The 15,103-nt window shown below is 46.2% G+C and overlaps 1 protein-coding gene across 1 annotated transcript in view; it reads right to left on the bottom strand.

The window, feature by feature from the left end:
* Positions 1 to 5,604, bottom strand: part of LOC126412391 (RNA-binding protein MEX3B) — a 151,253-nt gene extending 145,649 nt beyond the window's left edge. The window contains exon 1 of the mRNA XM_050081968.1: positions 5,478 to 5,604. Coding sequence (XP_049937925.1) covers positions 5,478 to 5,538 — 61 coding nt within the window. The 5' untranslated portion in view covers positions 5,539 to 5,604. The remainder of the gene's footprint in view (positions 1 to 5,477) is intronic.
* Positions 5,605 to 15,103: the final 9,499 nt, after the last annotated feature.

Raw genomic sequence — 15,103 nt, 5'->3', positions numbered from 1 at the left:
AACCAGTACTGGCGCAGAAAATTTCGTTGTTAACAAAAAACTGGATCTTAAATCACACGATGTAATGGTAGTTATCGTCATGGAATGTGAGGTTGCTATCATGTTTCTAAATTCGAAGGAGGGTTTTCACGCCTTTGCTGACAATCAGCTTCTAATGAGCATGGTCCCAATTGTGCGACTGGATTGGTTGTAATTGCCGGGAAGTCACCGAGAAAGTGATATCTGCGGTTCCGCATGGAAATGTTAGACGCCCCTGCCGCTCCAAATATACAGGAGCTATTTACAACAATTTGAGCAGCTCTAATTTTTTGCAGGTGATGCTGTCACATTTGTATAACAAAGTCGTCAGAAGATAAGAACGAATTGCAAAACTATGGGGACAAGGTTTCTTGAAGACTGTGCATTCAACCAAATACCTGGAGCTTATCACTAACAACAAATTGGAACCATCACATAAATGTACTGGGGAAGGCGAATCAAATTTTGCGTTTTACTGGTTGAAAGTGATGGTTCAAATGGCTCTGAGCACTACGGGACTTAACATCTGAGGTCATCAGTCACTTAGAACTACCAAAACCTAACAACTAACCTAAGGACATCACACACATCCATGCCCGAGGCAGGATTCAAACCTGCGGCCGTAGCGGTCGCGTGGTTCCAGACGGTAGAAAGTGATAACGAATCTACTACATCTACATGACTACGCTGCAATTCACATTTAAAAGCTTGGCAGAGGGTTCATCGAACCACAAGCATACTATCTCTCTACCGTTCCACTCCCGAACAGCGGGCGGGAAAAACGCACACCTAAACCTTTCTGTTCGAGCTCTGATTTCTCTTATTTTGATGATCATTCCTACCTATGTAGGTTGGGCTCAACAAAATATTTTCGCATTCGGAAGAGGAAGTTGGTGACTGAAATTTCGTAAATAGATCTCGCCACGACGAAAAACGTCTTTGCTTTAATGACTTCCATCCCAACTCGCGTATCATATCTGCCACACTCTCCCCTATTACGTGATAATACAAAACGAGCTGCCCTTTCTTGCACCCTTTCGATGTCCTCCGTCAATCCCACCTGGTAAGGATCCCAAACCGCGCAGCAATATTCTAACAGAGGACTAACGAGTGTAGTGCACTTATTGCATCTTTTAAGTGTCCTGCCAATGAAACGCAACCTTTGGCTCGCCTTCCCCACAATATTATCTATGTGGTCTTTCCAACTGAAGTTGTTCGTAATTTTAACACCCAGGTACTTAGATGAATTGACAGCCTTGAGAATTTAACTACTTATCGAGTAATCGAATTCCAATTGATTTCTTTTGGAACTCATGTGGATCACCTCACTTTTCGTTATTTAGCGTCAACTGCCACCTGCCACACCATACAGCAATCTTTCCTAAATCGCTTTGCAACTGATACTGGTCTTCGGATGACCTTATTACTGTGTCCATACCGCGCTATTTTGAAGATTCCCAGTTACCTTGCGCAAATGGGCACCGCAATAAAATTCGAGCTCGGGCGGAATTTCAGTGTTTATTTGTCCCAAGTGCTACTCTAGAATTGTGGGGTCTCAACGTGGTTCAACGAACCGTCAGCCACACACTGACTTATGTGTAGAACTGTCATGTTGTAAATGCTTCTCCGGCTTGCAGTTCGTAGGTGTATACGTCCACCTTTAGTATAGATTTAAGCCACGTATATTTAGTATTAACGACGTACGTGGAGATTGAGATGACTGGTTCGGCGACCTGAAAGGTCCTTTGAGACGAGAGGAACCCCGGTAGAGACGACGCGGCGGTAAACGGATGTCGGAACCCCCTCCACCGGGCACTAACACACAAAGAACCTGGCGCGCAGCGCGGGACGACAGGAAGAGAAGGTCCTACATAAGGGGCACAAGGAATAGGAAGACGAAAAAGGGAAAAAGGAGCGCCCGGAGGTCGGAACATCTGCTGCTTTGTTCGGGGGTCGCTCGGCGAGCCTAACCGAACAACGCCGGCCAGCTCGGGTATCGTGTGTGCCTGCTAGCAGGCCCGCTCTTCCGGCCATCTGCTCCTTTGTTGTCTGACAACGGGTGCCAGCCGGCCCTCCGACGCCAGGGTCGCCGTGGAAACTGACTGGTCAAGAGTACGTGGGACCTCGGAAGCTGTGGTGCAAGTGAGCCAGTGGCGTGGCCTTGACAACCGAATTACTAACTTCGTTGTGGCTATTGCCGCCTAAAGTCAGTTATCCTACATCTATAACCATGTTTGTAACATTACGACATGAAGGAACAATTATCTGCATACAAGTTATACCTGTATTGCGGGACCCGCGTCATATTACTTTCTACGTTCACGTGTTACATACTAAATGGCACTGCGTAGAAGATGGTACTGCGTAGAAGATTAACGGAGTGTCCTGATCTGGCGCACTGTTTACTTGAACCGGCAGTCAGTTCGTTGAAAGATCAGCAGGAACGCGCACGTCACGTTATTTCGTATAAATTCAGACGCACAACTGTATGGAATCACTTCTGCAAGACATTCGGCCCTACGCGTAGCACTAAGCAAAAAAATATAGGACCACTTACGGCTGAAAAGTTGCGTACACAAATCGGGGGATATCTTACGATGTCCACTACAAAAAAGAAATGGTACTTCAATCACTAGTTCTGCCTTTGAACCTGTGGTGAATACACACGCTAGATACAATAAATTCATTAAGTTTTATGAAATTTGCTACCGTATTTCAGCTGCAGCAGGCTATATAGGTATCTCTAATCACATCTACCGAAGTAGCTGTTATTGTTAAGGTTAAACCATTATTATAATGTTCATTATAATGCAGTTTCGGTTGCGTAGCCATTCTCAAGTGTAGATTATAATACGTTAAACAGACATGCTTGGCTTACAGACAGGTCACCTATCTGCATCACTGAAGTAAGGGCACGTAACGCTTCATATTCTTGTGGTTACGCAGCCGGAACAATATTCGGTGCTGCCAGTTTCTATCGTTCCAAGGAATTGTGTGGATTACTTCGAGGCTTCAGAAGTCGACGACAGAGCTCGAGCATCGAACGAGATGTTTGCGTTTTATTGCGGCCATCGCAGAGTTTTACTAGCATACAGCGGTTGCCTCCTATCGCTCGCGAGTTTCGCTGAAAATAAGGAAGTTGTTCATTGCGCTCAATGGAGCGCAAGGTCGGCCGACGGCACCGCTAGCTGCGACCGAGTTTAGAAATATGACATTACGTGACACGAAGAATCGTGTGGCTTCTAGCTATGTCTAACAATTCCGAGCTGATCGTCTTTGAAGCGAATAGCGTTGTCGATTTACTGCCTCGACGAATACGCCAGTCCATACCCAGAACGTTCGACAATTGAAAAAAAGAACAGGTCGTCGGGACGCGAACTGGGGACCTACCGCGGCGAGGCAGCGAGCAGACGGCGGCGGCGGCGATGACTGCTTTTGTTACGCAATGTGTCTCTGGTCTCGTGTGGCGGCCGTGGCGACCGGCCCGGTGCACCGGACGAGAGCGGAACAGAGAAAGTTGGCTGAACGCTTCCAAGGTCGGCGTCTGAGCGGACGGCGGGGAAGCTAGGTAGGGAGAGGAGAGGCGAACGCAGCAGACGGAGCTGTCCGCGCGACCACGTGGTCGCCGGCGCGCCGCCGCCACGCGGCTTAACCTACACCGAGGACCTCATCAACAGCTGATACCAGACTCACTGCAAGCTCATTAAGCGTACCCGATCGTCCCCTGTGATGAAGTGATCTAGCATTCGAGCTATTCGAGTGGCCTGAGGCTTAACCGATTTTCGATAATGAAAACTCTACCAAAACGTCTTATGTGTCACAAATCTGTGGGCGTTTGTACCCACAAAGATCCGTAACAAGCAACGTGGTAAGCAACCTCAAACACGAGCCGGCACCTGTATTGAAGAGTTTATTCCATAACATAGAAGCCAACAATGAGCGAAAAGACAAAAACCACATCCTCTGCGAATCACATTTAAGTACCTAGCAGAGGGTTCATCGAACCACCTTCACAATTCTCTATTATTCCAATCTCGTATAGCGCACGGAAAGATATCTTTCCGTACGAGCTCATATTCCCAAGAAGCTTCGATGTTTAGAGTATGCAAGTCGCAATGCGCGGTACTCCTGTCAAAATAACATCCATCCGCGCCAACGTCATGAAAAACATTCCAAACAACAGACGAGAACGGAAAAATGATTTTAGTGACATGTATATCAATATAAACCGACACTGTGCTGCTTAGTTTTCTTCACGAAACAAGGCAATAGCAGAAAAACATTTCAATTCGCTAAGTATACGGGGGATTCCATTAAAACTTTCCATTAACTACATTACGACGACATCGCTTCCTCTTTCGTGACCAAAGTAGCAATATTGTCATCCCAACTTACGTATTTAGTACGAAAGCTATAAACCACCTTTAGTGTCACGGTAATAAATTGTGGGGGCTAATGCAAAATGCTTGCATGTGACAGCTTTTTCAGACTGCAGTCGAAACTGCACTCCGCTAAGACCTACGTTTTAAATGGAACATCTACATGACACTAACATACCGTCCCGAACGTCTGAAAAAACTTGCCATATATTTGTATCATGTGAAAAATTAAGTTTCATTTATAGGCAACGCGGAAACTCAGAATGACTACTTCCAAATTGACACTGAAAACAAACCTTTTTATCATCGAAAGGAACAATCGAGGAAAAGTCTTTCAGCGCACTGCACAAAACTGATCTGCCTAGTCTAAAAGCTTCGCTACCCCAATGTAAACTACAGTGGAATGGGCAACTCTTCCGTTGGTACATCTAATTACTCAAATCAACTCTGACCTAATAGCTGGCAAGCAAAGTGTTGTATGCTGGGTGAAAAGGCAACATCATCGATACAAGTGTTGAGAAGTCACTGTCGGTATAAAAGAAGTCTACTTAGCTACAAACAACTGCAACGAATATAAATAATTCGTTCGCTACTGTTGACCCATTTGTAACTCAAATGATACGCTCGAAAGTATTACATCCAAACTACGTGCTGACTAATGGACAACTTTGAAGACCAAGTATTCATCTCACTACTGCAAAATACCCCTCCACTCATGAAAGAGTCGTAATGCAGTTGTTGTGCACCAGGCAGTAACGGGTAGATATGAACCAAAATTGCTCATTCGAAAAGTAATCGCAGTTCATGTTATACCACTTAACACTGGTAACAACCGCGGAAGTTGAGCAATATCCGTCAACCTAGTGGAAACTACCCAGCAACAATGGACAGAGCAGATCTAGGCGGAATCGAGATGAAAGAACTGAGCGGAAAATATACCTTCCTACCGATTGAACTTTAACTCGTGCACGGCCACTACAGCAGATCTACGTCAAGGAAGATCACTCCCGCAGTCTTATCAGCATCTTGCTCTGGATTTGCCACAGTAATAGAGAAGTTAGGAGCAGGGCGGTGGCCTACCTTGTCTGCCAACAATTTCGGCGACGTGCTCCGAGCTGGGCACGGGCACGCACTCCGTCATGTTCTGCGACTTCTTGCCCGGCGGGCAGCGGGCGTCGTCGGGGAAGGCGGCGGCGGGCGGCGGCGGCGCCAGCAGATGGTGGTGCGCCGCGTCGGCGGCGGCGGCAGCGGCGGCGGCGGCTGCTGCGGCCACGGCCGCCGCCGTCGTCGAGGTGTCGGGGGCGGCGCCGCCCCCGCCGGGCCCTGCCCCCGCAGGGCCGCCCACCACTCCGGGCGGCGGCGACACGTCCGTCGTGAAGCCCAGCATCGACAGCTCGAAGGCCAGCTGCAGCGCCCGCTGGTCCTCGAGGCCGCCCGCGCCGCCGGCACCCCGGCCGCCTTCCATGTCCGAGAAGAGGCTAGCCGGCATCGCCGCACACTACTGCAGCTGCCGACCGGGTAACGGGGGCGTCGTCGGGAAGAGCTCGTTCGGCGTCCGGCGACACACTGCTGCTCGGTCGCGAGGGGAGTTCGGCAGTGGCCCTCCTCTCAAAGCACGGGGGTGCTCACCCCTTATTTCGATGACATGCACGTAGAAACAAAATCGCTCACTCGGCAGCGAGAGAACGAAAAAATATACAGCACTTCCAGTCCGATTGCCTGTCACTCTCCTGTACAAAAATATAAATGCTCTGGCGCACCGCGTGTCGTGTCTCTCCTGTAGGTGCACCGGTCGCCCGTCTGTTTGTCGACAGCGTGCGAGGTCGAATGAACGTAGGAGTTGAGTGCGCCCCTACCCTGCGGTGGCGACGCAATGCGACTGTCCCGTCGCGGCCCGGCCGGCTGCGCAGCATGTGCTACAGTAGCGCCGCGGCGGCAAATTCGAAGCGCGCCTCGCCATTGGCGGTAGGCCGCTGCCACGTGACCCGGCCCGCGCACGCGCAATGCGCCGCGCCGGCACCTGCCCCCTCCATTGCTGCGGGCCGCTGGACTCGCTTATGGGCGGCACTGCGTGAGCGAGGACCGGCTGTGGGAGGGGCGAGGAAGGGGAGAGGAGGAACCGACAGAGGGGGCGCTACGGCCGGTGCTAAAATTACCGAGCCTGCAGACAAAGGAGGCCCGAACACGTGTTTTCTGTCGGTGTGCGTACGCGCCGTCTTCGGTGGACCCGGCGTTTTGTAAGAATTTCCTAGTAAATAGGTCGGAAGCTCGGATCCCCTGTTGCTGGCTGTGCAGCTGCTTCCTCCTCCTGCGGAAAAAAAATATTTCTTTCGGGAGCCCACGGCAAAGCTGGACATATCCGTTCCGGTATTTTCGTCGGAGGCAGTTCTCTTCCGTTACGCAACCGAGAGCTAAGAGGAGAGAGACACGCACAACACTTTCACTTGTTAGTGTACGTTACTCCCCTTGACACACTCGCTGCTATGGGCGTTTGCTTTCTTCGATCTCCACGTGACCACTCAGATTTTTCACCACCGATAGTGCCCAGCGACGTACGGATAACACCATTGTTTCTTGTTACCTATTTTCACTACGTGTGTCAACTACGCTGTATATGGACGTAACGCTTTTTAGGTGTATGGAATCGTAAGCTCTCTCATAGGCAAAGCAGGTGCCAGACTTCTGGTAGAATACGAGGGAAATGCAGTCTACAGAGAGATTGCCTACTAATCACTTGCGCCGAAATGGCTTCGAAAGTGAACTGGCAGACACCAGAAGAGAAAGTCTACTTTAAAAAGTTTCAAGAATCGTCTTTAAATGATTGCTTTGAGAATAAACCACAACCCACTACGTATCGCTGCTGCAGTGATTCTGAGGAGAAGGTCATATGAATTACAGCGCGCACAGAGGCATTTCACACAGTCATTTCTATACGTGACAGGGACGGAAAGAAGCCCAAATAATGCACTTGACAGCGATTTGCAGAGTATGGCTGTACTAAAGTGTTAAGCGGTGGCACGATTTTAAATCCCCACGTAGAAGTTCGTGAATTCATGGAACTTCCAAAGACCACAGGACAATGGCAAACACTTATCTCTCATGAGTCAATGATTGGGTCGCGGTTGAATGCGTAGTACGAATTGTTGCGCACTGTATATCGTATGAAAGCGTTTTCCATTTTACACGTCCCCGGTGCCAACAGTTTTAATAACTGAGTATCTCCTCTTTCCGTACAAAATCACTGAATCTGCGCCTATTGAGACATAGTCGCATGAACTTTCCGAAATAAATACTACTCTTTCCCACTTCTGCGCGATCTAATCCGGTATTTAACACCAGGAAATAAGAGTGATGTTGGAAGAGAACAAAGACATTCCTACAAATTAATTTTTCGTGTAGTTACAAATCAGTATTATTAAATTTATTTATTTATCAAATAATTTTTAAGCAGAATATTAAACGAAATACGAACAGTAACACGTGTAATTTACAAGCAGACATTTAAATATCAAATGCGTCGGTCATTGCCATCAGGAAGTCGTCAAAAGTCTACGGTAAGCTCAAAAATGGTTCAATTCGTTCTGAGCACTATGGAACTTAACATCTGAGGTCATCAGTCCCCTAGAACTGAGAACTACTTAAACCTAACCAACCTAAGGACATCACACACATCAATGCCCGAGGCAGGATTCGAACCTGCGACCGTAGCTGTCGCGCGGTTCCAGAGTGAAGCGCCTAGAACCGGCCGGCTCTACGTAAGCCTCCGTAATAATGCGGCGAACGGTTTGCCTGGCTGTCCTGCAATCGCATTTTGGAGTGGAGTCTTTACCGCACCTAGGGATAGTGTCTGCGTTTCTGCAATGATTGGCGCGTATTCTGTTGCTCATTGTCCATGTTCTGCGCGAGTGGTGGAAGACAGGATTTTCTTTTTCTACTGCAGGGCATGTTTTGAGAGTCTGGATGTCAAGGCTTTGCCTTGTTTCATTTCTCATGAGTCGATTAGGTTGATCTGAGACGTGTGCATTTCCATAGCTTTTTTTCTTTTTTTAATGGTTTCCTTGAATGAAGTTGGTCTCTTTCTAGGATAACCGTGTATTGATGTATAGAGAGCTGCGGCTTGTCTTGTATGCGTTTAAACTCACGCAGAAGGGCTACTTTTCGTTGGAGGCCAGGAGGCAGAATATGGCTTAGTATCGGCTGCCTTTCGACGGGGGTTGATCTTACAAGGGAAGTCTCTCAGCTCGAACAGGAATTCGTCTTTAAATGTTTGTACACAGATCCATCTCAGATTTTTAACCACGCCTGCGTCAACAGGTGATAGTGTTGCTCTTGGTTTGCACTCGACAGTGTTCGCTGTGTTGGAGGACGGGACTTTAGCTGGTCAGGCAAGTAGTTCACATATTTACTGTATCTGTGTCAGCATTTTCACACATATACAGCAAAAACGAACGCGACTACTAATGTTTGGAGCGTTTTAAGTATTGTGGCAACCATGTTAATAAGCTCTCATCCAACGGAAGACGGTGTAGGAATGGTGAAACTTTCACAATGTTTTTGCTGGATCTAGTTATTCAGAAACATGAACAGTAATTTGACTGCTCAACTGAAGTTACATTGGGTAAGACAGTAGACGAAGAAAACGATTTTATGGACGCAACGCGATTAATAGTATTCAAGATTGAAGCGTTAGTGGCAATGTTGGAAACCTCCTCAAAGAGAAGCCAACAGTTCTGCTGACTATGAACCTTCACCAGTAAAGAAAACCAACAGTGAAGTATTAACAGAACTTCCGGAAGAGTCGGCCGGAGTAGCCGAGCGGTTCTAGGCGCTCCTTAGGTTAGTTAGGTTTAAGTAGTTCTAAGTCTAGGGGACTGATGACCTCAGAAATTAAGTCCCGTAGAGCTCAGAGCCATTTGGACCATTTTGGACTTCCGGAAGAACTTCTTGAATGCTTTTATGATGATTATCATTCACCTCCATGTAAAGCTGCCACCTACAGCTAGCTACTGAAGAGGCATCCATCTATAAAAAAACACATCGAACATCAGAGTAATATTTGATCGTGTGAAAAAAAGTCGTAATGAGCATCCATTTCGAGGGAACAAGGCAACTCAACCCGCGCGCTGGTGACAGATAGCAGAGACTAGCGTACGCTGACTGAACTTTGGTAAATCGGGCTGCCGGGAACGCGCATAAATGCATCGGTCGAGTCGAAAGGTGGACAATAGGAGCAACAGAAATGAAACAATTAGGAACCGTTCAAACTTGGTGTTAAGGAAATTATTCAAGATCCGGTTGCCTGTATAAGGAACGAAGAAAACCTGTGATAATCTGCGTGTGGCTCAATGTCCTGGTGACCAAAAGTAAAGCAACAAATCTAAATTTTGTAGGGTTGCGTTTATTCTGCCACAAAACGGTATAAACAGGTGATAGTAAAGTAAAAACAATATAAAGAACACAGAATGTAAACAACCGCAACATTCATAACGCTAGACCAAAATGTTCTTCGTTTTTTCCAACTTAGAGGAGTTACACACACATTCCGACAAATGTTTAATGCGCTCAGTATGGGATCTGACTACCTCTGGCAGCCGTACAGACCTGACAACGACGGGGCATGCTGTGAATGATGCCATCAATCTCATGTTGAGGCAATAACAGCCATTCTTTCTGCAGCGCTCAAAATGGCTCAAATGGCTCTGAGCACTATGGTACTTAACATCTGAGCTCATCAGTCCCCTAGAACTTACAACTACTTAAACCTAACTAACCTAAGGACATCACACACATCCATTCCCGAGGCAGGATTCGAGCCTGCGACCATAGCATCCGGACTGAAGCGCCTAGAACCGCTCGGTCACCGCGGCCGGCTCTACAGGGCTGTTCGCAAGTCTTGGAGAATGGTTCGTCGATGATTACGTGATGCAACCCGTGTCCTTCGTGCATCCCAGACGTGCTCTATGGGATTCAAATCGGGGAAGCGAACAGGCCACTCCATGCGTGTAATATCTTCCGTTTCCAAGGAAACATCAACCTCACATGCTCTTCGAGGTTGAGCATTATCGTCCAGCAATTCGAAGTCTGGGAACACAGCACCTCGCAGCAACCGCATATGAGATCTCGTCACGATTCCTGGCAGCAGTAAAACATTGCCGATTTGAGAGTACAAATTCATGAAGACACCATTCCAGATCCTCCTCGATATCGGCCTCTTTCAAGAACGTTCGAGTCCCGAAATCGTATTTCACTTGATGCGAATCACTGTCCAGGCCAAATTGGGACTCATCTGTGTAAAGAGCATTGGCCTGTTCGATGTTGACGGCTCCACTCTAGACATCCTCTTCTGTGAAGACACATCAGAAGGACACATACAGCAGGTCTCCGGTAATAAAAGCAACTCTGCCGAAGCCTTGTGTGCACCGTTTGCCTCGCTGCAACACACCCAGTGGATCCTGCGAGGTCAGATGCAGGTTGCCGTGCAGTACTGAGGCAATACCGTCGGGCCTTTACATTCAAATGACGGTTCTCTCTTTCTGATGTTACACGTGATCGGCCCCGCCCTGGTCATCAGGATACATTTCCGATATCTGTAACCTGTCGCCACATCGGAGAAACAACAGAACGATTCACATTAAGTCATCGGACCGCATCAGTCTGCGACTGTCCTGCTTCCATTCTTCCTACGGCCCTCCATCGCAGGGCCATCCATACTGCACCGTCTGTCACTGTGTACACAGCGACTATGGATGTTGGACTACCCGGCAAACACTCTCTCGTTTGGTAGGTGCCCTGATGTCATCGTTGGCGTGGTTGTCCGTTGACCGGAATGCCATCTTCCGTGCAGGACGCGACCGTAACGACATCTGTTCAAAAATGGCTCTGGGCGCTATGGGACTTAACATCTGTGGTCATCAGTCCCCTAGAACTTAGAACTAGTTAAACCTAACTAACCTAAGGACATCACACACATCCACGCCCGAGGCAGGATTCGAACCTGCGACCGTAGCAGTCGCGCGGTTCCGGACTGCGCGCCTAGAGCCGCTAGACCACCGCGGCCGGCGACATCTGTTGACAGTTTGCATGAATACATCGTGAATCGGATGCAGGACAGGAAAACGTTGGTTTGTTGCTTCAATTTTTGACACCAGTGTATTTCAACTGGGCCCCACTTCGCCGTCTAGCATTTCCCTAACGCAGTTATCCAACGAGGGAAAGGGGACATACAGTTTAAAGTGGAATTCGAAACACGTCCCGTTCGTGGCGACTCCTTACATCGTTGAGAGGTAAAGGTTAGTTTGAAGGCAAACTGATAATTTCCGTGGTGCGACTGGGACACGATCGAGCGACCTGTCGGTTTCCAGCCTCTTCACCACTCCTTTTAGTACCACTAGACTGCTAGTCTCGGCAGCTCTGCAATGAGTCATCGGTAAAAATGGTTAATACAGAACATAATGGAATGAAGAGATAGGATGGTTCTGTACATATTGCGTTACGAGTCGTCGCTGAAAGCAACAATTGAAAGGATCGCAAGGGCAGATCTGGATGTGAGTATGTAAGGCAGGTCGTCGGTCATGTGGGGTGCAGTAGTAACACCGAAATGAAGGGAACCGCTAGCAAGCGACAGGAGTAGTGGTGGTGGTTGTTGTTGTTGTTGTTCTTGTGGTCTTCAGTCCTGAGACTGGTTTGATGCAGCTCTCCATGCTACTCTATCCTGTGCAAGCTTCTTCATCTCCCAGTACCTACTGCAGCCTACATCCTTCTGAATCTGTTTAGTGTATTCATCTCTTGGTCTCCCTCTACGATTTTTATCCTCCATGCTGCCCTCCAATACTAAATTGGTGATCCCTAGATGCCTCAGAACATGTCCTACCAACCGATCCCTTCTTCTAGTCAAGTTGTGCCACAAGCTCCTCTTCTCCCCAGTTCTATTCAATGCCTCCTCATTAGTTATGTGATCTACCCATCTAATCTTCAGCATTCTTATGTAGCGCCACATTTCGAAAGCTTCTATTCTCTTCTTGTCCAAACTATTTATCGTCCACGTTTCACTTCCATGCATGGCTACACTGCATACAAATACTTTCAGAAACAACTTCCTGACATTTAAATCTATACTCAATGTTAAAATTTAGCTTTTTCAGAAACGCTTTCCTTGCCATTGCCAGTCTACATTTTATATCCTCTCTACTTCGACCATCATCAGTTATTTTGCTCCACAAATAGCAAAACTCCTATACTACTTTAAGTGTCTCATTTCCTAATCTAATTCCCTCAGCATCACCCGAGTTAATTCGACTACATTCCATTATCCTCGTTTTGCTTTTGTTGATGTTCATCTTATACCCTCCTTTCAAGACACTATCCATTCCGTTCAACTGCTCTTCCAAGTCCTTTGCTGTCTCTGACAGAATTACAATGTCATCGGCGAACATCAAAGTTTTTATTTCTTCTCCATGCAATTTAATACCTACTCCGAACTTTTCTTTTGTTTCCTTTGCTGCTTGCTCAATATACAGATTGAATAACATCGGGGATACGCTACAACCCTGTCTCACTTCCTTCCTAACCACTGTGTCCCTTTCATGCCCCTCGACTCTTATAACTGCCATCTGGTTTCTGTACAAATTGTAAATAGCCTTTCGCTCCTTGTATTTTACCCCTGACACCTTCAGAATTTGAAAGAGAGTATTCCAATCAACATTGTCAAAGGCTTTCTCTAAGTCTACAAATGCTAGAAACGTAGGTTTGCCTTTCCTTAATCTTTCTTCTAAGATAAGTCGTAGGGTCAGTATTGCCTCACGTGTTCCAACATTTCTACGGAATCCAAACTGATCTTCCCCGAGGTCGGCTTCTATCAGTTTTTCCATTCGTCTGTAAAGAATTCACGTTAGTATTTTGCAGCTGTGACTTATTAAACTGATAGTTCGGTAATTTTCACATCTGTCAACGCCTGCTTTCTTTGGGATTGGAATTATTATATTCTTCTTGAAGTCTGAGGGTATTTCGTCTGTCTCACACATCTTGCTCACCAGATGGTAGAGTTTTGTCAGGGATGGCTCTCCCAAAGCCGTCAGTAGTTCCAATGGAATGTTGTCTACTCCGGGGGCCTTGTTTCGGCTCAGGTCCTTCAGTGCTCTGTCAAACTCTTCACGCAGTATCATATCTCCCATTTCATCTTCATCTACATCCTCTTCCATTTCCATAATATTGTCCTCAAGTGGTTAGCGGTAGCAAACCAACCTCAAGAGGAGACTCCACCCTAAAACTTCAATTACAAAAAAACTAATGGATAGTCATATCTTTGGAATGTTTAGTCTCAGATCCCGAAACAAACTGGCTGTATATGGATTGCAAGTACGTTTAAGGGAAAAAAATGAAATATTGACTGCACAGGTGCCGTGGTAGACAGACAGCTGCCAAAGTGGTCAGAATAGTAAGTGTCTATCAGAGATTTGCATCTGATGCACTAGTGCCAAGATACACTAATGGCACGACACATTGTGCAAATGGAAGTTTGCAAAAAAAAAATTTTTTTAAATAATAAAATAAGTAAATAAATAAATAAATTTCCGGTCTCGCAGAAGACATTTCTCTGTTCGATATGAGACGTTTGAAAACTGGAGAAAGCAGGAGTCCCAGCGCTCCTACAAGAAGAAGATCTCCGTATCTAGAGATCAACGAGGGTCAAGCAGTCCACAAGATCCACCCTGGAAAAAAGCCTATCGTGGTCTTGAAATCACAAATAGAAGAAACCTTACAGGACCAAGAAGGTGCTTGTGAATTTTAGTGGGTTTTGTGTCTTATACCAAAGTTCATTCTTTAGTACAATTTGAAAATCTCTCTCCTCGTAACTTTATTTTTCTGAATTCAATGCCAACTTCTGTATCCTAAAATTCTGAATGAAATTTTTGCAGGAACTACTCTTGCGGTATTTCGACGCTTTTATGCATTAACATTACGAAACTGTGTTTATTTTATTATCACATTTACGCACCGACAATTACAGAAAACGTATGTCTGAAACTTGAAAAAAATACTGAGTGTATTAATAACATTTCTCATAAAACGAATGCTTACAGGTGTTGAACAACGTCTTGCGAACGTTCCTAAAAAATCTGCAATTAAAAATTAAGGTCTGAGTATCAAAAGTTGGTTTTCAAAAATACCATTACAATAATATCAAAAATTCAAAATCTAATGAAGTACTGGACTTACAATCTCGGGTATTTGCTAAATCTCTACGTGATGGACATGACTAATGTTAGGTTTATATGGGTAAAGTAGAAGAAGAGTTAAATTTTTTGGACGGAATCTCTCCTTAAGGGTACCAGAATGAATTTTCTATTTTCTTTTTGTTGTTGAAACTATATCTATTTTATTTTCTTGAAGTATCTTGAATAAAAATTCGATGTTATTGGCATACCAGCATCGGAGATGCGAATTCCGAGAAGAGTAGCTGGGTACACACTATCCAGCAGGAGGAGAATACTGACATCACGGAGAAACTAAGAGTGAAAGGCCTAAATGAGCAGATTATGGAATACTGAAAAACTGGGTCATGTCACACAAATGATGACTTATTACTCGATGAGAAAAAGATCTTTACGAAGATCAATGATTTCAACTAAGAGGGCTAAGAAGATAATGCCTAATACATGCAGAAAGAACATGAATGTATTTTCTCCCTGCAGCGGAGTACGTGCTGT

The sequence above is a fragment of the Schistocerca serialis genome, chromosome 7, assembly GCF_023864345.2.
Source record: "Schistocerca serialis cubense isolate TAMUIC-IGC-003099 chromosome 7, iqSchSeri2.2, whole genome shotgun sequence".
NCBI classification, from domain to species: Eukaryota; Metazoa; Arthropoda; class Insecta; order Orthoptera; family Acrididae; genus Schistocerca; species Schistocerca serialis.
The sequence above is the reverse complement of the archived record's forward strand: the minus strand, read 5'-3'. Positions and strand labels throughout refer to the sequence as shown.